We start from the raw sequence: 23,487 nt of genomic DNA on the forward strand, positions 1-23,487 counted from the left end.
ATGCTGTGAACATTGTTGAAGTGACAACAAAGGATTTCTAATATTCCATGAACTTAGATGATAAAGCAGCAGCAGGTCTGGAGAGAATTGATTCCAATTTTGAAAGAAGATCTATCTATGAAACGGAATATCCTACTACACAGAAATCTTTTGTGAATGGAAGAGCCAATCACTGTGGCAAACTTTGTCTTATTTTGGAAACTGCCACAGTCACCCCAATCTTCAGAAACCACAGTGATAATCAGTCAGCAGCCATCAACCTCAAGCTCCACCAGCAAGAATATCATAGCTCTGTGAAAGCTCATGTGATTGTGAACATATTTAGCAATAAACTCTTACAATACTAAGGTAGATACATTACTTCTTTTAAAAAATGCCATACTATTTCACACTTAATAGACTACACTTTGTATGCACTGAGAAATCAAACATTTTGTGTGACTTGCTTAATTGTGACGTTCTCTTGATTGCCATGGTCTGGAACCCTACCCACAATATTTCTGAAGTATGCCTGTGTTAGTTACATACGCTATTAATCAATTGTGTTAATGGAACGTGGAATGCTTGCAAACAACAATTTGTGGAATCACAGAAAGCTTTGAACACCACGTAACTATCGAGAATGTGCACTATTGATCTAAGTTACCTAAGAGCCATCACTGCTTAGGTGTTTTCAGCTCTGCTAACTCCTAACTAGAGCTACTGAGAAAGTACATTGTTGAGTTAAAAAAAGAGATAAGATTAAAAAAATGAAGCTGATCCAGTTACCAAAATAAAGATTGAACGTTAACAGGTAGCTCTTCCCCAGGTGCTCATAAGTAACTGCTCATTAGTGATAATGGAAGCTCTGTGAGTATTCCAGGAAGTCTATGTTTCTGAGTAATGTGCTTCAGGGAGAGCTTGGAGGCAGTTGCTGGAGTAGTTATGAAGGTGGAAGTATAAGCAAATACTGATTAATTGAGAATGCTTATTTGGAATTTGGTCTGCTGTAAGAATGTTCTATCTTCTTATCAAGTCTTCAAATTATTAGGTCCATTGTAGAAAGCCTACTTATTCTGTTCATTACAAATCTCTCTTTTTCTCCTTCCTACCTTTCTCTCTCTTTCTCTCCTGCCCTCCTTCCACCCCCTTCACACTACACATTACTACATGTTTGTGGTATTTTATAAATATGTAAAAGTAGCACAGGAATATGGGGAATATTGAATGGAGTTATAGGGACTTTGGTGAGTGATAGACCTGGCTTTGAGTCTCTGTTCTTTCACTAATTAGCAGTAAGCCTCAGTTTCTAATCCATAAAATGGGGATAATGATAGTGCTTCCCCCAGAGTCTCTTCTGAAGATTAGGTGGAATAATGCATCAAAAGCACCTGTCATGCAACAAGATTCTCTAAATGTTTATTATCAGAATTATTTGGTGATTAGAGAAGGAGGTTTGACTGTGATCAATGGAATACTTTGGGGAAAACCAATTTTCATTTAAGATTGAGTTGAGTCCTCAGTAGAAATCAAATGAAATAAAAATCGATTTTTAAAATTCATTATATGAGGTTCAAAATAAGATGATAATTCAAAATTCACATTTTAGTTATAGTCTCACTGGACATGAGCAAATCTTGGCAAGAAATACTACCAGACCACACATTGGCAACTAGGATATTTAGGACAGATTCTCACACAAGTGTTTAACTGAATGGTAGGAATTCTGCTTGAGTGAAACACACTCTTTCGAGTTTGGGTGAGAACACAGTAGACGGTCTGTTGAACACCCTTGAAGCTTGGTGCAGACCTCTCTCCGTTATTCATTATTATTATTATTATTTTATGGAGACAGAGTCTCACTTTGTTGCCCTTGGTAGAGGGCCATGACATCATAGCTCATAGCAACCTTAAACTCTTGGGCTCAAGCGATTCTCTTGCCTCAGCCTCCCAGATACTGGCGCCCACCACAACAATCCTCTATTTTTAGAGACGAGGTCTCTGGCTCAGGTTGCTCTCCAGCCCATGAGCTCAGGCTATCCACTACCTCAGCCTCTCAAGTGCTAGGATTATAAGTGTGAGCCACCAGCCTGGCCACCATTATTCATTATTAAAGTTGCTGTAATTGGTGCGATTGACCTGGGCTTTCACCGTCTATTTTTGCCAATAGAGAGTAAAGAATCCTTTCTCCCCTAAATTGGAAAGTTTGGATTAGTATTTCACACTGAGCAATCTAGGGAGCTAAATCCACTGGAATTACCTCCCAGAATCTCTGGGATCAGGGTTTTTCTGTGGCCAATGTGAACAAAAGTCTGCTGAATAGTTTCCCCTGGGTCTACCTGGTCTCCAGTGCAGAGTGAAACAGGAAGTCACATCAAATTAAATCCTTGGCAAAGGATTCAACTTATCTCTAGATGTTTGCATTAACTACCTATTCAAAGTTGTTAGCTTCCTAATATTCAAGACTATCTAAAAGACTGGCTAATTCCTCCTTCCCTTTTTTTGCCTCCCTGGAGATTTTAGTGTCGTGTAGACATAAACCCAGAGTACCTCTGACAATTTTAATTTGTTTCAACCCTTCTTGGAACTTTCTCATCAGCAGTGTCTTGGGCTCGTGCTATGTCCTTCGGAGACTGCACTCGTGTTTTATTAGTGTGACATTTTGTTCTGACCTCTGTTGACAGCTTCTGGCCTCTGGTATGCACTCTGTTCAGTGGCTTCTTTTATTTATAACTAAAGCTCTTGTGCTCAGCTCTGACAAACTCACTGATTTGTGCTCTGGTCACACTTGCATGGCTCTGTCTAATATAAAGTCTTCTCTTTTCTTCCAGCATCTCTCTTTTTGTCCAGGACATTTATTTGGCTTCTTGCATTTTCATTTTGCTCTCACTCGTGTTCTGATTACAGATTTACAATATCTGTATTCTACCAGCAAGGAGCAGAGGTTCCAGTTTGGGAAGACCACTGGCAACCATCCCTTACATCCTTACAGTATTTTATAGTTTAACAGAGCGGCTTCACACACAGTGTCTCATTTCATCCTCACAGCACCCCTGTCAGGTGGGAGTTAACATGTCTATTTTACAGGGGAGGAAGGGGGAATGGTGAGACGCCCACAGGCGCCCTACTCAGAATTCTACTAGAAATTTAATGGTGCAAAGTTAAAGGAGAGAAGAATTGCAAAAACAGTCTTTTAATCAGTAAATAAAAACTCAGAATAACACAGAACCCCACATTCTTCCTTTTCCTTTTCTGTCTGTCTTTTCTTATTTTTCTCTTTGCTCATTTCCTTCTCTTTCTTCACCTACATAAAATATCTGTAGTTCTGATACAGGATTCCACCACTCAGGGCTAGACAGGGAGCCCCCCAATCTCTAGGCCCAGGTGAGCTCAGAGGTCAGACCCCCTTTCCAGGCACAAGCAGACTGCCTTTTTCAGGACACACCCTCTGGGCTCTGATAAGATCATGAACAAAGCAGCCTGTGATGGTTTTTTGGGTAGGAGCACACACCCTAATCCTTTCTCAGGGACAAAGACTGTAAAGGACCAACTACTAGCCAGAGATCCTCAAACTTTTTAAACAGGAGGCCAGTTCACTGTCCCTCCGACCGTTGGAGGGCTGGACTATAGTTTAAAAAAAAAACTATGAACAAATTCCTATGCACACTGCACATATCTTATTTTGAAGTAAAAAAACAAAATGGGAACAAATAAAATCACACCACCTCATGTGGCCCACGGGCCGCAGTTTGAGGACCCCTGGCAAGACCCCTAGATAAAAGAGCCTATGTGGAGACTCCCAAGGGAGTTCTTCAGGTCTTTCCCCCTTCTAGAAGCCCTGGTGCTTTTTACTTCTTCTGTATTCCTTTCTAACTTCTAATAAAAGTCCTTTCTTACCACTGATCTGTGGTTCTTGGGTTCATTCTTTGAATCCCCAAGACCAAGGACCTACTGAAGAGCAAAATTCCAGCATCAGTTCTACTGAAGTATTTCTTTTTCTTTGGGGTATATATAGATTCTTAAAGCATCACATGCAAAGAGCTTTTTGGAATCAAAAGAAATCAGCGTTATGTTTTAAGCGCTCAAGATGTTTTTGTTTGAAATAGCCAAGTAATATAAGAAAACAAGTTTTGTGTTTGGTTTCAATGTTTTAAATATACCGTTCAAGCTCTACTTTACCTCTTTTGGAAATTAAAAAAGAAAATATGCTGTAATTTAGAGAATAAGAGGAAAAGGTAAGCTCCAAAATTTGGAGAATAACATGAAAAAGTAAACTAAGTAAATAAATCAAAATTAATTTTAAAAAATATTCTAAGAAATTCAAAAATCTTCATCTCCTCTGACTATCTATCCAGTCATGTTCTTCCCACCATATAACTTTGATATATTATAATTGCCTTTTTTATTTATTATTTTATTTTATCCTTATAGGTTTCTCAGGGACAATCACTTTGTAAGGTCAGGGACAGAATTTATCTTATTAGCTGTTATATCTATCTCATGGTGTTAACAAAATGAACATGCTAAATGAATGAGTGAAGAAATGATTGAATGAGTGTATTTTCTTCTATGTCTTTCCTATCCCTGGTTGTGAACAATGTTTTGAATATAAAGAACCCACATCTCATAAGTGCCCATGAGATTTATCCTAGAACCCAATGGATTAAACTGGGTTCAGCAAGAGTCTAGGTGGGAGGGTAGAAGAGAGCTCCTGCTTGGTATCTGAGGACGGGTTAGAGCAGCAGATGGTGCTAGGGGATCAGGGTGAAGGTGGGGTAACTGGAGTAAAGAGAGGTCTAAATAGTACCAAGGACCAGGAGAGGAAGTTCATGTGGAAGTCGGGGATGTCATAGGAACCAAGGTCATTTGGAGGAGCCACAAAAGGATCTTGAAAGTCAGTTGTGCTGGTGACTTGTACAACCTGAAGGGCCTTTTAATGAGAAAATACCAGAAGGTGTCTTGCCCAACCCCACTGACCTTAAAAGGGCCCAGGGAGCTGCCCTGGTCCTGACACATATGTAAAAGAGGCAATTGATGATTATTGGTATTATATATAAATCATGCCTGAAAAACATTTTAAAATCTATTAAAATAAATCAATAACAATTTCATATATCAAAATTAATTTAAAAATGTGGGAAATTGGCCATATAGTTGGTACAGCCTTTGTTAGAGCCATTTATGAGAATTCATCAATTTGTCAAATGTATATAACCTTTGAACTATTGATTCTACTTGCAGCAAATTCTCTATTAAATAAAGTATTCCCACAAGATCACACATGGGAATGATGAATGTAGCCTTGTTTATTAAAGCCAAACCAAAGTAAACAAAAATCATTAAGTGTTTAGGACTAGAGGATTGAATGACTATATTATGGTAATCTTGGTACAGCTGTGTAATGGAATAATAATGCATAATTATTGAAGAAAAAGAATTAGAGGCCTATGTAATGATGTGGACCGATGACTGGAATACTAACTAAAGCAAAAAATACAACATACTGTAGTGGATGTTTATGTACAGGATTTTTTTTTTTTTTTTTTTGTAGAGACAGATTCTCACTTTACCACCCTCGGTAGAGTGCCATGGTGTCACAGGACTCACAGCAACCTCCAACCTCTTGGGCTTCCGCGATTCTCCTGCCTCAGCCTCCCGAGCAGCTGGGACTACAGGCGCCCTCCACAATGCCCAGCTATTTTTTGGTTGCAGTTCAGCCGGGGCTGGGTTTGAACCCGCCACCCTCGGTATATGGGGCTGGAGCCCTACTCACTGAGCCACAGGTGCCACCCTGTGTATAGGATTCTTTTTTAAACATGGAGTTGTTTTATACTTTACACAGAGAGGGCATTAAGGGGAATTTTATACTTTACATGGAGAAGGCATGAAGGGGAATTCAGAGACTAAATATGCTTTTACACAGAAACATCTCTCTTACTAATATGGGGAATAAAAAAGAAATTGGCTCATAAATACCAAAATAGCCATGAAAAAATCTAACCAAAAACATTTTGAACATATCCGAAAAAATAGATTCAAAGCATTTGATAACCTCTGGTAACAGAAGACAGTGTGGGTGTTCTGTTTACAGACTAAAAATAGAGAAGTTTTCTTCTTGCCACATTTGACTATAGACAGTGTGTAGAAGCTCAGAGGAAGCCTCAGGAAAAGGAGATAAAGAAAACAAAAGATAAGAATAAGGGTAGCGATAAAGATACCCCTAAAGATAGGGAAGAAAAACTTACAAGAGGATCTTAACCAAAAATAGAGTGAAAAGGAGAAAAAAGGGAAATAAGTGGCAAAAAAAGTTTACAGCAGACAAAAGTGACCACGTTAAACAATAAAATGACACAAATGAGAAAAGACACACACATGTTTCTATTATCTGAATATCATGAGAACAACAGTGTTAGCCATTAACTAACTACAGCCCTCAGGAGACACACAGTATAATACCCTGTGTTAGAGGGAGGGAGGGGAATGGAGGGGTCACGGTGTGTAACACACCTTTTGGGGGTGGGGCACAATTATAAGAGGGCCTTTACCTAACAATGCAATCAAGGTAACCTGGTTCTTTGTACCCTCGATGAATCCCCAACAATAATAATAAAAAAAGAATTCTAAGGGGATAATTATGTTTCAACTGCATAATGTGCTATCTTTCATAGCTATGTATAAACAAAAGGAATGCGTATTCCATGCCTAGATTGGCTACTTTTTGAAATGAACAAAGCTGAAACATAAAGCTTAAACACCAAAACTGACAAGGATACAGCTGCTGATTAAAACAAAATTGTAAAATATCAATATAAGCAAGGTACTCAAATCTTCCACTGGTCTGGTTTCCACAAGGAATTCATCATGAAAAGTCTTCCTCTTACACGTATATTTCTACTTCCCATGTAACTTTACTGCGAATTTATTTTGGAAGCATTTATCTAATATGTCTTTTCTCTAGGTAGTCATTGAAAGTGAAGTTATTAAAAGTCATGATTACCTTATTTGTTTTACTTAATTGAACCTGTTATAGACATATTAAATATTTTTGGTAGAAAAAAATCAAAATACGACTGTACGCCCTCCAATATTTGTTGAATTACAGTGTTGTTGATATAAATTCTAATAATCATTAAAAAAAGAAAGTATCATGGCTATTCTAATGGTTACTTTAATGGCTGGTATCCTCAACCATACCCCAAGTCGTCAAAATGTGACATCCATACACAGTATTGGGTTAAAATAATTATTTTTACTCAGGAAGAGAAATCGGTACTGTCCATTTTTAGATAATGACTACAACTAGAAACTGATAGATTTTGGTACATAAAGGGATTCGTCCTAATGAGTGAAGATAATGACCCCTCTGTGTGTGTCAGTATTCCCGTAGACACACATAGCGTATAGACAGATGATTGGAGTAGTAACTAAAGCTAAAAGCACAACATACGATAGTGGATGTTTATGTATATGATTCTTTTTTAAACATGGAGTTGTCTTATGCTTTATATCATGTAGCTCCTACTGGGAATATAGGAGGAGAAGCCTGTATTTGATACTACCCTGTTTCCCTGAAAATAAGACAGTGTCTTAGTTTAAGGTGTGCTCCCAAAGATGCACTAGGTCTTATTTTCAGGGGACGTCTTATCTTTCCTGTAAGTAGGTCTTATTTTTGGAGGATGTCTTATTTTCAGGGAAACAGGATAAGAAGCCAAGCTGGTATTCTTCATTCCTCTTTATAACCATTCCATTTGATTGTTATACAATCAGGCAAGGCACACCAATTACTCATGGCATGACAAATTGAAGACATCTAATATTTAGCTGCTACTACCATCCAATTTAAAGATTCTTCTTCTTCTTCTTCTTTTCTTTTTTTTTTTTTTTTGTTTAGCAGGCCCAGGCCAGGTTTGAATCTGCCAGCCCCAGCGCACGGGGCCAGTGCTCTAACCATTTAGCCACAGGTGCCCAGCCCACTTTAAAGATTTTTTTCATTGCAACATGAGGTCAGCCTTCTACTGATAAAGATTCCTAATGTCGAATTCGGTTGCAGGTTTAAAGATCTAAGGCATGGGGCAGCACTTTCCAAAGTTTTTAATAAAATAAAACCAAAAATCCCAGCCACAGCAGAGTTAATCTTTCAAAATTCTTAAGTTGTCCAAATTCTTACATGTGAGGTTTCAGTTAGCTCGGTAAGTAAGGAGGCTGTAATTGTTTTTATTCATAAGCTTGATTTTCCCTCAGTGAATAGAGATTGACTTGAAAATTGAACAATTTTCTGTGTGGAATTTTTAGCAAATAGTGCTCATCACAAAAACAAAACACAAATGGATAATGAGATCGAAAGAGTTGCATAATATGATCTATTTGTTTTACTCCAATTAGCATGCTTTGTTTGTAGAAAACAGTGGTTGGTTTTCATAGAATCTCCATGGATCAATACTGAAGTTCTCGAAATTTATCTCAAGCTCAGATAACTAACATTGCAAGCTTATATATTATAAAAAATGCACAGAGGAAATAAAAAACTATGAACTTACTTGAGGTGCTTCCACTCCCCTTTTCCCCCTTCTGGCCTTTTTGTCCAGAATTTCCTTGAAAAAAAGCAAAAAAAAAAAATGTTTTTAACCAGGGCAATTCACAATGTTGGTTTAAATGGAGATAGAACGGAACAAGGTAATCTAAAACATCAATGCTTTACAGCCTACAGGTATTTAACTGTAACAATAATGTCAATGTTAACAATAATAATATTCATAGATTAATAGATATTACTTTTGAAACCCTGTCATGTGCTATTTCAAATTACTTGTGAGGACACCAAACCTCCAGTTTTCCTAAAAGAGGCAATGCTGAAAAGTAAGGAGCTTGTATTCTATTTATTTGTCCCCTCCTCTTTCTGTGACTGTTTTCTGTGACTGTTTTCCTCCCATCCCCAGAAGCCTAGCGCCTTCCATCACATCCCACACCTAGTTATTTTCCATTTGCTTTACAATTTGTTTATCTTACTTTGCATTTCTTGAAAGTAGAGCATCCCAAGGACCTGATTATCAATGAACTGAATTTCTGGGAATGCTGAGATTCTGACGACCTCAGTCATGGGGAAGGTCGGAAGAACCTTGCAGCATCCAAACCTCAGGCTGGGCACTTTTGGTTTTGAGAAATCTCTTGCATTTGCACAGGGGTGTGGGAGAACTGGTAGCATTTCATACAAGGGTCAGGGCTTCAAAAGTCTGTGGCAACATTGCTGGACCTTGTGCTAATGAAGGGCAACTTCACCCATAGTTCCATTTGAAAAGAGTTCTGCAGGAGAGCGTTCTTCAGTACCAACAAGAGATATTAATAGTGGCAATTTCATCTCATGAAAAGGTGCTGTTCTTGCCTCTTGATTCTTCTTCCAACAGTCACGAGACACCTTGCAAGTCATTACCATCTTGCCCTAAATGCAGGGCTGAACCTAGTGTTGTCAGCCTCTAAATCAAAGGCTTGGTTTTGAGTCTCTCCAACGAGTCAAAGACTTCCATCTTCGCATCCAAGAGTTCAGAGGATGCCATTTAAAAATCATGAACTTTGAAATAATAACAATTTAAAAAATCCTTGTTTTGAATTATTTTATTCTGCCATGTGCTAGGGTATGTGGCTCAGGACAAGTCTTTAAACCTTGTAGCCCAAAGTTTATTCTTCTATGAAAGGAAAAAATAATATCTTCCATCACTGCCAAGTTGCCTTGAAAATTAGCGACAATGGTCTTAAAGCACCTTGTCCATCCGCAATGCACGTGAGAGATGGCAGCTCCAATTATTTCTGCTCTTCATCTCCCAAAACTTAGCTAGAATCTGTTCTCTCTGTGATTTTATTCTCAGTAAATGAGAGAAAAGGACTTTTTTTTATCTCAGATCACTGTTATAGTACAAACGTTTTTAATTTTACTATTAATATGTATTTACTTATTTTTTGGTTTCTCTAGTTTATTTTGTTTTATTTTGAAGATATATCTTTATGCAGCTTCTAGAGAAGTATTCTGGTCCCTAATTTAGGAAATTAAATAATGTAATGTGTAATGAGTAGCATAAGGCTCGAGGCACTTAAAAGGTATAAATTATTCCCAATTGAAATTTTACTTTCAAGATTTAATGAAATGCCAACCATTCCGTATTCAAGTACAATGAAGAGCACTTTTAATTCTCTGATTGTTTTTGCATAATGCTATTATACTTTATATCACTAAATTCACTTCTTAATTATGATTGAGTCCTTTTTGGGACTATTGAATTGGCAAAAATCAATTTTAGCACAAAGTACCCCAAACCTTTCCAAATTTTCAGATTGTTCAAGAGGAAAAAATCTAAAGATGTTTTTAAAAATTGGTTGAGGGGGATTAAAAACGGTGTAACTGATTAGTTCTAATTTTAACAAGTTCAATTCAAAATTAAAGAAAACGAAATGAGGCCTTATTCTTGGAAGCCTTTTAATTCAGCCATTTGCCTTGGATACTTGAGAACAGAAATACTTGGATAATTCAGAAACAGCTGAACACAGATCCCCTTAATATTCTTTTAGCTGTAGGAGTCTATGCTGAATAGAAAATCCATTTTATTTTTTGTTTTGCTTTTTTTTCATACACCATGACTTTTTCTGTTAGAGGTGGTAAATAAAATGTCTTATCTCCTTATAAATAAATATACATGAATATTTGTATCATTTTAACATTATTCACTTGTAACATTAATAGGATGATAGTCCCTCTTTAGTCTTTCTACTTATCTCTGGCCTCTGCTCTGAATTCCAGACTCATATATTTAAAAAAATCTATGGCTATCTCCATGAATGATATGGAGAAATTTTTCAGCAAATGTTTATTGAACAAATGAATTATGTATGGTTTTAGACACTCCTAAAAATGACCATAACGCTCCTTTCTGGGAATCGTCAGACTTTGGATACCCTTCAGAGGTTGACTGGATGGAATTTTGATGTTTACATGCTGGAAGCTCCAATTGGCTGTTAAGCAAAGTTCTCTAGGGATTTTGAAGACGTGTGAGGTTATACTTCCATTAAATCCTCCAAACTTTCTGAAGTAAATATGCCAGATCTTCTAAGTGCTCCACTGTCCAGCTCTGCTGTGCCCGGAGAAATGCTGAAGTCTTTCTCTTACCATGTTTTCCTGTCTTATTAACTATAGACGGCCTCACTCACCTTTCATTTCCCTGTATTGTATTTCCCTGCATTGTATCCCCTATAGATCACGTGCACTTAATACATGTAGAAGGGAGGGAGAACAGGAGACAAAATAGCAGACGAATAACAGGAAGTGCTCTGTTTTGAATGTCAAAATCTGGTAACGTTTTGAAGTCCTTCGCAGCGTAGGTTGTCATCAGCTACGCTGTGGCAATTATCGGATTTACTTCTAGCTTTACCACCTTCTGTAGACTCTCCCAGAGGAGGGAGTTGTATCATTCCTTCTGTTCATCTGCAATATCACTAAAGTCGCACCAGGCAAGGCACTGCTGCTCACATTTTTACCAAATTTGACTCTTTTAAAAAGAAAATAATATTCTAAGGATAGCTCTTGAAATTAACTTCTTACCTTGCTTTTCTTATTAGAAAGTTTCTCCTTCTCCACCCGTTTTCTCCAGCTAAAGATGTGGTTCTGAAATGTGGTCTCTGGGTCAGCAGCAACACTCCCAACTGGGAAGGAAGCCAGCCCCATCCCAGACCTATCACATCAGGAACTCTGGGGCAGAGTTCACCAAGCTGTTTTATAAGGACCTCCAAGAGATCCTGTTATCTGCTAAAGCTCGAGAAATCCAAACCTAAAGAAACTCTAAACATCCTTCAGACCAACACTAACACTACTTCCTCTGTAATACATTTTCTTGCAGTATAGAATGAATCACTCTAAACTCTCTACTCCCCTAGCATTTTGCCCAACTTCACAGATGTGGCTTCTTCACCACATTACATTATAGCTAATTGCTTACACATAGTTCTGCCCCTGCTCCTTGAGGGCAGCAGCTGCGCTGTGTTTATCTGCAGCACACAGTGAAACTGCATTAAACCGTGCTGGCTGCGAGAATCAACCAAAGAATGCTCTCCCAAGTAAATTAACCAGTGAGTGTTTGCTGAACTCCAGGAGTCTGAGAGCACAAACAGACCTAGAGCTTGTGCAGACCAACATATATAGAAACCATGCTAGGTGACAGGACATTTTTGAGGCAATTTAAGACATCTATTAATTTCTTTAATTTTTACAGAATGTCTAAAATGTCAGTTCTTTTATATGCATCAGCCTTGTTTTGTATATAAGCAAACCGAGGCAGAAAGAGACTGAATAGGAAAGCGGAATTTCAATCTAGGATTCAAATATGTACCATCCTCTGTTATGTCGCTCCCTAAGGGGGGAAAGAAAATAATGGAAGTGGAATAACTACGTGTTACCACGGATTTCAAGTTTAAAACACCTTGACAAATGTCTAATTGCCAAAAATGAATGATTTTTCATTCATTGGGGGCAATTATATGTGACCAAAGATTATATACTTCGCATAGACATTACGAAATTATCCTTTTCATTGAACTTTAGGAGAGAGGCCATTGTGAGACTATTTCTGGGAGATACTCTCCCTGTAGTCTCTCCAATCCTGAGCTCAAGTCATCTTCCCACCTCAGCCTCCTGAGTAGCTGCAATGACAACACAGCTATGCCGTTCATTTCTTAATGATAATTTACTTTGAAATTAGGAAACAACAAGTGTATCTGCTTCTAAAATTACTGTGCAGAGCTTGCTACTCAAGCTTGGGTTCCCCGCATAGCCACTAGAAATGATATTGTCATATGTGCACATTTTAAAGCATAAACAATGTTGATTATTAAGCACTAATAGCTAATAGCAGGCAGTATATTTTGTAAAGGCTTAGATTTCAGACTTCTCTATATTTTGCTAACTATAACGTTGCAGGCTTTGGCCAGTGGAGGTTAAAGAAGTATTCATATGGGCGGCGCCTGTGGCTCAAAGGAGTAGGCGCCGGCCCCATATACCAGAGGTGGTGGGTTCAAACCCAGCCCTGGCCAAACAGTGCAAAAAAAAAAAAGAAGTATTCATACTTTTCATTCATTTTTTTTTGCCAGCCTTTTCACTCTATTTTTTCTTAGATAGTGTTCTTTGTGATGATTTATGACAATATAGAGTTCATAAAGCCTGTGTTTTTTTTTTAACTATTTTCCTTTGGGCCATGGAAACTTTCCTTGGGTGGGCAGAAATCAGTTTCAGAATGATTTTTTATTTTTTTTTTTTGTAGAGACAAAGTCTTACTTTACCACCCTCGGTAGAGTGCCATGACGTCACAGGACTCACAGCAACCTCCAGCTCTTGGGCTTATGTGATTCTCCTGCCTCAGCCTCCCAAGCAGCTGGGACTACAGGCACCCGCCACAACGCCTAGCTATTTTTTTGTTGCAGTTTGGCCGGGGCTGGGTTTGAACCCACCACCCTCGGTATATGGGGCCGGCGCCTTATTCACTGAGCCACAGGCGCCGCCCAGTTTCAGAATGTTTTAACCCACAATATAAACTACATGTGAATGCTACTATACATATAATAAGGACCATTATTTGTTATCTAAGAACTAAAAAATATATACATGTACATACACATACACGTACAGGGTAGAACATCCATAGTAGACCGCCTCTCTACATTGACCACCTCCTTAAGTTGACCTGATTTTCATAGACTGGACATGTACCACAAGTACGTATCAGTACAGGAGGCCCAGTTCCTTATGTTGACCACCGCCCTATGTTGATCAGTTTGTTACAGTCCCTTGGGTGGTCAACTTAGAGAGGTCCTACTGTATTTTTATGAGCTGGTGTTACTTTTGTGTGTTCTATAAAGAAAATACACATTATCTTAATACCTGGCCGGCCGGTTGATCCTGGGTACCCTCGACTTCCAGGAAAACCAATTGCTCCTCGATCACCTTTGAGACCTGGAGGACCTACGTGGTTAATTACAAAAAAAAGAGAGAAAAGAAAAGTGTATAACAGTTCATTTTTTTATACATATTTGAGCGTTTAATGAAACTATCTGGTTTTATAAATGAACATGAAGTAGGTGAGTCTTCCAGCAGAAGAATAGTATCATTTCTAAAATTTCGTATGTGACATTGGAAGATAATATAAGCAATAGGTATAAACATTCATGCATCCAGCATATTGTAGATAGTCAGTAAATAACATGGTTAGCAGCACTGAAAGTACAGGAAAAAATAAGACATGGAGTTTTAACCTGAGGCTTATATAGTCAACCAGAAAACATCAAATAGAAGGATTCTGCTGTAGCTGAAATGGTAACTTAAATGTGCATAAGCTGAGAATTGAATTCTTAAGCTGTACCATAGAAAAAAAAACCAGCCCAGACAATGAAAAGCATCAGGATGTTTATTAAAAAAATCGAGGTCCTAGCGCTGAAATGTATTACTTTCATGGACCTGATTTTACAAATTCTATTGTAATCCCAAACATTACACACACACACACACACACACACACGCACATACACCCCACTGATTTACTTATGAGTATATGTTACATACTTATAAAAATCCAAGGAATGCTTACATGAAAACTGAGAATGACCATTCTATACTCCATATTTCCATGGTGATCACAAAATAACTGCATATAAAAGCAAATATTATATTCCTATAGTATAAAATATTTTATTCTGGAGTTCAGTGGTGTGAGCTACACTCTGTGAAATAGTTTGTGTTTTAAGTGTCTTTATCAATGTACAAAGATCTCATTAATCGAAATTTTTATTGACTCTTTGGGAAGGCCCATTATGAGTCATCGATTATACTTCTTTTCTCAGTATCAGCCTTCTAGAGTGTTGCCTTCAGTTTGCAAATTCCAGGAGGTAGGTCTTATCCACATTTCACTCATTAGAGATCCTTTCTTGAAGCTCATTCATATAGATCCTGGGCAAACTATCCTCTAAGAAACCCTCATTTAAAGAAGTATATTATTCTAAAGAGTTAAGAAATATATTCAACTCAGTATAAAACTTTGATTTCAACAGAAATTAAGCAGATATCCAAAGGAAAAAAATGATAAATTATGTTTAGAAATATTAGTAAAGTCAGAACATTTCAACTCTATTTATACTTTGTAGTATATATTAGCTGGATTTCACAGCCTAAAAATGACCTAACATCTGTTCTCAGGACAAGCTGATCTATTACCCTAGTATTTAGACCTTCCTTTATTATATAAACAAAGTGGCCATATCTCTATTCATGTAGTTATTGAGATCTGTGGCTAAAATTTACAAATAGTTTTTATTTGATACTAAATCCTGTCATTAAAAAAAAAATGAATATATTCTCCCATCTTTTTCAGAGTTTTTATAGAATTCTACTCACAAATAACTCCCCATTTTACTATTTTCTCCATTCATTCAACAAATATATATTGAGCACACATATTTTGCCAGTCTTTATACATTTCCTGGAATTAAAAATGTCCTTATCCAGGCCTTTGCACTAGAGTGTTTAATGCTGCTCAATTTACAATCCCCAAGATGTGGAAACAACCTAAGCGCCCATCAACCCAAGAATGGATTAATAAACTGTGGTATATGGATACCATGGAATACTATTCAGCTATTAAAAATAGATGGAGACAAAAAAAAAAAGATGGAGACTTTACATCTCCATCTGCATGTATGAACCTGGACGGAGTTAAAAATGCATTCTTCTTAGTAAAGTATCACAAGAATGGAAAAGCAAGGATCCAGGGTACTCAATACTAATATGAAGCCAGCAGACAAACTAATACACTCCCATACGAAAGAAAAACACAATTCAGTTCAAGTTGGGGGAGGAGGAGGGAGAGTAGGAGGAAGAGGGATGGGTAAAGAAATAAAGAAAATATCCTTATTCAAACAGATCTCCCAGTGTGGATAAACAAGAGAGAGACGTGGCATGAAGGGTAACAGATAAATTAAGAAGATAATTTTGCAGCTTCTAAATTTAGAAAAACTGGGAAATAAAGGAGATAGTGTCTTAAGCTACGCTTGAGACAGGTGGACCAGAAAAGGCCTCTCAGATGGCTTGTTGGGTATGTCACAGTGACACTCAGAATATCGTTGTTTGACTATGAATTATGTATATTTTCAATTAGGCGAGCAAATAAACCCATAAAAAAAGCACATGGGATACTTTCATAGAAATAGTTGATCATTAGCCCTCTATTCTAAATGTTTAAGCAGACTTTATACGGCCTATAGAGATAGGTAACTTGCATGTTCAATGATGTTTGAAAGTGTGGCTTCTAAATACAAGCGTTAAGTTTTATTTCAGTAGGCTAGATTTTCTGAGTTTTTCAGGTGGAAATTAGCTAATTCTCTACAGTCATATGTGACATGTTGAAGGGATCTGGCATCTTTGCTAACTCATAGGCAATATGGGTACAATCACACAGAATCCCAGCCTTGGGAGCTTAGAGTTTCAAGAGACCTTACCTTATCCATTCCAAATCCATCATTTTATAGAGGCAGGGCCATAAACCTAGACAGATCAAATCACTTGTGTCTAGTCTGGTCTGACAAATATTTACACAGCCTGGGTTCCTACCCTTTTGTTCAATTCTCTTTCTGTGGTCTAGTAGACTGGTTAAACGCACTGACCCTGCAGTCATACCCATCTGGGTTGAAAAACCAGCCTTGCCACTTACCAGCTGATGATTGACCATTTAACCTCCCTGTGCACCTGTAAAATGTGTGTAATACTTATTTCTACATCATCAGTTTGATGTGATGATTAAAAGATGATTAATAAAAATGTAAAATACTTAGAAAAGTACCTGATGTGTAATGAACAGTTTTATATTAGCTTCCCTCCCTCATCCTCCCCAGTACTATAATCACTATTTTCAGCAGCTTTTTGTGACAACGTCTATATTTGGTATTATTTAATGATATGTATACAGTCAGCATTGACATTTTTGGATTTATTAGCACAACTTGTTACCGCCAGAAGAAACCCATTTTCAATACTAAGGCACAGAGCAGCAGCCTGCAGCTGGCAGAGTTTCTTGCTGACATGTGTATTTAGGGATTCTGTTCTTGTTGAAGCCGAAGGGAGAGCCCTTGCTGGGCCACAGACTGCAGAAAACAGTGGGATAGAATATAAACACATATGGATATAGAGATTAATAAAATATGGTTCCTGTTTTCCGATATCCACATTTGAGATGGGCTTTATTTTCTCCTTTAGAAGCCTTATCCCAATGCTGGAAATTTCAGGCTATGTAGAAAAAATAAGAGGCACTGGTTGATGGTGAAAATTTTGAAGTCAGAGAAAGCTTCAGTTCTCTGTCAAGGCACAGTGTCTTATTTTAAGGTGCGCTCCCAAAGATGCGCTAGGTCTTATTTTCAGGGGACGTCTTATCTTTCCTGTAAGTAGGTCTTATTTTCGGAGGATGTCTTATTTTCGGGGAAACGGGGTAGGTGGCCCCTCCCAGGCCTATAGGTCAGGCAATCTTGTCATTGATCCTACTGGGCATAAACACCGCATTATGTGGCCTATGAAAAGGTTCCTTTAGGAAATGAAGGAAGTGTTCCTTTTCAAAGCATTGTTGTCACGGGGAAATAACTCTAACATTGGCCCCCAAAAGGGTCTCAAGTGAAATCAAGATTCCTTGGTCATGATGTCCATCTCCCTTGTATAATTACTTATCATACTGGAAGCTCTGCCAAGGCAGAAGCCTTATCTGTTTACACATCCTCCAGATCTGCTTTCTACAGTGTCCCGTGGACTGGTGCTCAGTGTGTGTTTTTGGAGTGAAAGGTGATAGGTCATTCTCCCTGGGGTGCTTCCAAGGGAATAACACTCTAAAATGAATTCATTAGGTATTTTGATGTCAAGCATATTTAACATAATTTTCGCCCTCGTATGTGAATAATAATCGTAATATATTTAATGCATCAGTTTTATTTAAGAGCACTGGTTTAACCCCTTACATTTCTCAGATAATTCCAATCATCAGTTGTGAGTCTATGTGGGTCTGACTTGTCAAGCTGAGTTTTGTAGGCTCAAATGGACCTACCGATGGGGGCTTAATGAAGGTGCTCAAATCAGAAAGAATTATTACGACTGTCCATCATGTACTCTTTACTTCCTGAGTTCAGTATCAAATATGAAGCAATCTGGCAAAGAGCTAACAAAATGTAGCAATTAAATAGGGAAGAAGGCATGAGGACAGATACCTGGTAGTTTGAATACTTTTGCAGAAATGAACTAAACAAAGTGGTAATCTGGAAAACTACAAAGAGTCGATTTATTCAATCAACAACCATATCCAACTCTCTTTTATGAAGCACTGGATAGCACTTGTTTAAGTAAGCAGTAACAAGAACAGCACCTTATAACATCACTTTGTGCCCATTAAATGCAAACGATTATACATTTTCAATTTACAATACAAAAGCTTGAAAAAGGAAAATGAATCTTCACAATGGAATCTGTTCTGACATTAACAAAAGCTGAAACTTTTCAATCCTTTTTATTTTTGAATATCGTAATTCAGAAACAACTGCAAAAGAAACTCCCAAGATGAAGTTTTGTACAGCAAGTTGCAGCCCAGACTGAACTTTTATGGCTGAGTTATAAAGCCTTGGCAATTGCCATTTGTAAGGCAGGAGCTGACACCCCTGACAATAGTAATTTTGGCAGCTGATTTAATACTAGTAATTTTCTGTGCTTATGACATTAATACACCATCATCAGTATCTACTCATGCTAGTCAAGTAGAAAGACTTTACTGAATAAAAATTCTTACTTGATCGTACTTTCAAAGAACACCAATACCAGCTGTGCACCATATATATACATATATATTTTTAAATTTTTTTTTTTTTTTTTTTTCTGGCCAGGGCTGGGTTTGAACCCGCCACCTCTGGCATATGGGACCGGCGCCCTACTCCTTGAGCCACAGGCGCCACCCTATTTTTAAATATTTTAAAATCTTTTTTTTTTTTTTCTGAGACAGAGTCTCACTCTGTTGCCCTGAATAGAGTGCTCCATAGCTATAGGACACATCATAGCTCATAGTAAGCTCAAACTCTTGGGCTCAAGCAATTCTCCTGCCTCAGTTTCCCAAGTAGCTGGGGCTACAGATGCCCACTATAATGCCTTGCTAGTTCTTCTATTTTTGGTAGACACAGGGGTCTCACTCTTGTTCAGGCTGGTCCTGAACTCCTGAGCTCAAGCAATACACCCACCTCAGCCTCCCAAAGTGCTAGAATTACAGGCATAAGCCACATACCCAGCTCCAAAAGAAAAATCTTTTTAATGTAAACTTTATATATTGTTTTTTAAGCATAAGAATGTAGAGGTCAGGCAGATACCAAATTTGTGCTTTTAATTTTTAAAAATTGTTTTTCTCCTGGGCAGCATTTGTGGCTCAGTAAGTAGGGCACCGGCCCTATATACTGAGGGTGGCGGGTTCAGCCCCAGCCAAACTGCAACAAAATATAGCCAGGCGGTGTGGTGGGCATCTGTAGTCCCAGCTACTCGGGAGGCTGAGGCAAGAGAATTGCCTAAGCCCAAGAGCTGGAGGTTGCTGTAAGCTGTGACACCATGGCACTCTACCTAGGGTGACAAAGTGAGACTATCTCTAAAAAAAATTGTTTTTCTGATGTAACCTGGGCTAGTCAATACATTGATCAGAAAGAATATTTTATATACTCAAAAGGCAGAAAAATAAGATGAAGAATGTGATATTTTTGGCAGCACAAACCATTCTAGTTATAATTAGACTGTGTGACATAGTTCCAATTTTCAAACAGTATGCAGAATATTTGATTTCCAGCCAAAAGTGAGATGACAATCATGTTATTGTCTTTTTAATTTTTTTTAAGAGCAAAGAAAGTTTCTGCTCTCTCTTCTTTTCTGTATCTTCTTTCAAAATATTGCTTTTAAGATTAAACACAGAGCAAAATAATTTGAAATATTTTTGGCTCTAAGTAGAATACAGAGTGGCTGACAGCAAAGGTCGTCTATAGCCAGTATTTACATTCTGATTTCATGAGTTTAAGCAGATATATTCCACTCAATGACTATGTAGGAAATATAATCCAATTTGCTTTTGACTCTTAACTCACTAATACACATTTTTTACATCTTAAAACCAAGATAACTTATAATTTTTCAATGCAAAGGTGATTTTCCCATTTTCCTTCATATGTGATCTAAAGTTAGGTCTGCTATATACTGTTCATGGTCTATGATACAGATGGCACTCTCTAGACTTAAGGCAACTTCATGTGGTGAGTCTGGATAATGAAGCCTTTGCTTTTCTTCAAAAATTATGTCAGTGCTTTCTATTCAGTATATTATATGATTAGGCTACCAGAACACTTAATGTGTCTCTGACCCACACAGACACACACACACACACACACACACTCCACAGGAGACAAATAACTCTTCTCCCCTATACACATACATGGATGTATATCACCTAGCTTCATCGAATATTATAAAATAGTTATAGTTAACATACCTCTTGCACCTGGAACGCCTTGTGGACCAGTTTCTCCAGGAGGACCTTTATCTCCTTTTTCACCTGGAGGTCCAGGAGGACCTTTAAAAAAATTACAGTTACTGACCATGGTTGTAAAGTATAGGTAGAATGCATTTGTCCCCTATTAAGGTAGTTACATAAGGAAATTCAAAGTCTTTGATTTGTTGTGTAGTAACACAGAATGATAAAGACTGACTTTCCTGAAGGCAGAAATACTCTACTATTGAATAAAGCAATGATAAAGAAGCCATAACCCCTATTATGTTTACATATAATTATATATTCATACATAATTCGTAATTGTATCATTTTAAGTTAATACCATTAACATTTCTTTTATGAGTGAGTGTCATGTATTTTTTGGCTGCAATTTTATTTACATCATCTTCATGCAAACCATACTACCAGGCATTATGCAATTAACTAGAGAATTCTAAGCTATGGATTAATTGTTGGAAGACATATTTAGGTATTGCCCCAAGAAATGTCATGGGAATCTACATACAATATTCTATGCAGAAGAATGTAGTTCTTCCCAAGAAAGGGAGGGGACCTTCCGCAATCATGAACACAACTGTGTCCACTCATCACTTGACAGCAGAGGATGAGGAGACTAGCAGAGCAGCCAGCCTGAATTCACAGCCTGAATTTTGAAGACAAGCAAACCACCAGTACTCAAGGATGGCGTTTTGGAAAAAAAGTGTGCAAGCAGAGACTCTGATTTACTAAGTCAAGTTCTAAAGCAAGGCTTAAACATTCCAGGAAAAACTAAGATGTGTGAGAAAGAAATAGGAATGCATGGACTGGATCTAAGCTCTTAGCCTCTGAGATTGAATTTTCACTATTTCTTTGGTAAGCAATGGAACTCTTTCCTGATTACTAACTAGCCTTTCATTTGTTTTACCTATAATATAGGATCTACATATGGCTCTCATTTGGGAGTTTTTGTGCAGTCACAACAAATCTATCTGCTATTTTTATTTTATTTTATTTCATTTTATTTTTGAGACAGAGTCTCAAGCTGTTGCACTGGGTAGAGTCCCGTGGCATCATAGCTCACAGCAACCTCTAACTCTTAGGCTCAAGAAATCCTCTTGCCTCAGTTTTTCTATTTTTAGTAGACATGGGGTTTTGCTTGTGTTCAGACTGGTCTCGAACTCGTGAGCTCAAGCAATCCAGCTGCCTCGGCCTCCCAGAGTGCTGGGATTACAGGCATGAGCCACTGCACCCAGCCTAAGTCTATCCATTTATAAAATGTGGAGTTAAAGAAACCTCTCTGTGTATTTTTGTGCAAAAAATAACTGATACCTGGTATCCAAATCCAGGAATAGGAAAACCAGGGACAGGCTTTTCTTGAATAGTTCTAACGAGTCGTGTTAAACATGGCATTTTATTGTTATTCTATTTTTCATATAACACCAATCTCATCATGTTTCACTTTTCCATGTATTGTTAGATCTCTTTCACTGCCTCCAATAATGTGTGGGGAGAATTTCAAAAAATGACTTAAACATCTTTTAGATACTTTGGGGAACTGGAATTAAACAAATTACATCCCACTTTACTCTTGGTTTCTGGTGCAGGACTTCTGAGAATATTAGCGTCACAGTGCTATCCTGCTACTTTCCCAAACTGCGCCCCTCTCTATCCCTGGGGTGGCTCACATCTAATCATCCTGCAGCTCGTCTATTGCTGAAGCATTTTATCTGGTCTGAAAGTATTTTGTCTTCATCACCCTCCCATTTCCTTCAATACTGATACTTTCTTTTCTTTTCTTTTTCTTTTTTTAGAGACAGAGTCTCACTTTGTCACCCTCAGTAGAGTTCTGTTGCATCACAGCTCACAGCAACCTCCAACTCTTGGGCTTAGGAGATTCTTTTGCCTCAACCTCCTCAGTAGCTGGGACTACAGGCGCCCGCCACAACACCTGGCTATTTTTGTTTGCAGTTTGGCCGGGGCCAGGTTCGAACCCGCCACCTTTGGTATATGGGGCCAGCGCCCTACCCACTGAGCCACAGGTGCCACCCCAATACTGATACTTTCTAAATAATAATCTATTTTATAATGTCTCCATTAACTATAAAGACATATAGTAATCTATGCTGCTATGTTATGAAAAAAATGAATGAAGAATTGATTCAGGAGACAAAGAGTCTATTGTAATCATTTTTACTGCTCTTAGTTACTATTTAGCCTCTTCAAAATTATGTTTCAGAATCATATCGATAACTGCTCAGTTTATCAATAAGGGGACACAGTGCTACCTGTCAGGTTTTTTCTGCTATGTATCAAAGGAAACTAGATTAATATTGACCAGAGTGTATGATTGGCCCTTATTCAAGAACCCATTGATGCTATTTTTCTTCATCCTTAATATTTTCTAATTATGAAGCTACTGGAATAATTCATAAATGCTATAGTAATAATCTGCCATGAACAATGGTCTCTAAAAAACACATGCACAAAATCTATTTAGCTTCCCTCATGATTATAAACAAAAACCACTAAGATTCCTACATAATCACAAGGAATGTACTTTCTTATAATAGTAATTGATATATACATTATATATCAAAATTGCTCAGTAACTGAAAAAGTAAATTCTGGCATATCATATCATTTAAATTCCTCAGATGATTAACAGCATTAACAATATCTGCCTATATTTCCAAAGCTATGCTGCTCCATTTCCAATTCATAATGATCATTAATTTTCTACTGTCTTTGACCTTGACTCATTTCAGATCATCAGAAAAAATCTCCCAGATCTTCTAGGATTCTGCTGCTTAAACCTGTCTCCTTTTTTTTTCCTTTCCAGTTGTCAATGAACAAATCATCAGTACAAAAACACAGATTAGTAAAACTGCAGGTATTAAAGACAAAGGGAATGACTAGCAGATGGGTAGCAGTCATTTTAAAAACAAAA

The 23,487-nt window shown here is 37.7% G+C and overlaps 1 protein-coding gene across 3 annotated transcripts in view; it reads right to left on the reverse strand.

Annotated features, from left to right (window-relative positions):
* MSR1 (macrophage scavenger receptor 1) overlaps nucleotides 1–23,487 on the reverse strand; it is a 74,965-nt gene that overhangs the window by 30,713 nt on the left and 20,765 nt on the right. For all 3 annotated transcript variants that reach the window (XM_053578713.1, XM_053578714.1, XM_053578715.1), the window contains exons 6-8: nucleotides 20,541–20,621; nucleotides 13,892–13,972; nucleotides 8,517–8,570 (exon numbers count right to left, since the gene is read on the reverse strand). In XM_053578713.1, the coding sequence (XP_053434688.1) occupies nucleotides 8,517–8,570; nucleotides 13,892–13,972; nucleotides 20,541–20,621 (216 nt within the window). The remainder of the gene's footprint in view (nucleotides 1–8,516; nucleotides 8,571–13,891; nucleotides 13,973–20,540; nucleotides 20,622–23,487) is intronic.

The sequence above is a fragment of the Nycticebus coucang genome, chromosome 24, assembly GCF_027406575.1.
Source record: "Nycticebus coucang isolate mNycCou1 chromosome 24, mNycCou1.pri, whole genome shotgun sequence".
Classification (NCBI taxonomy): Eukaryota; Metazoa; Chordata; class Mammalia; order Primates; family Lorisidae; genus Nycticebus; species Nycticebus coucang.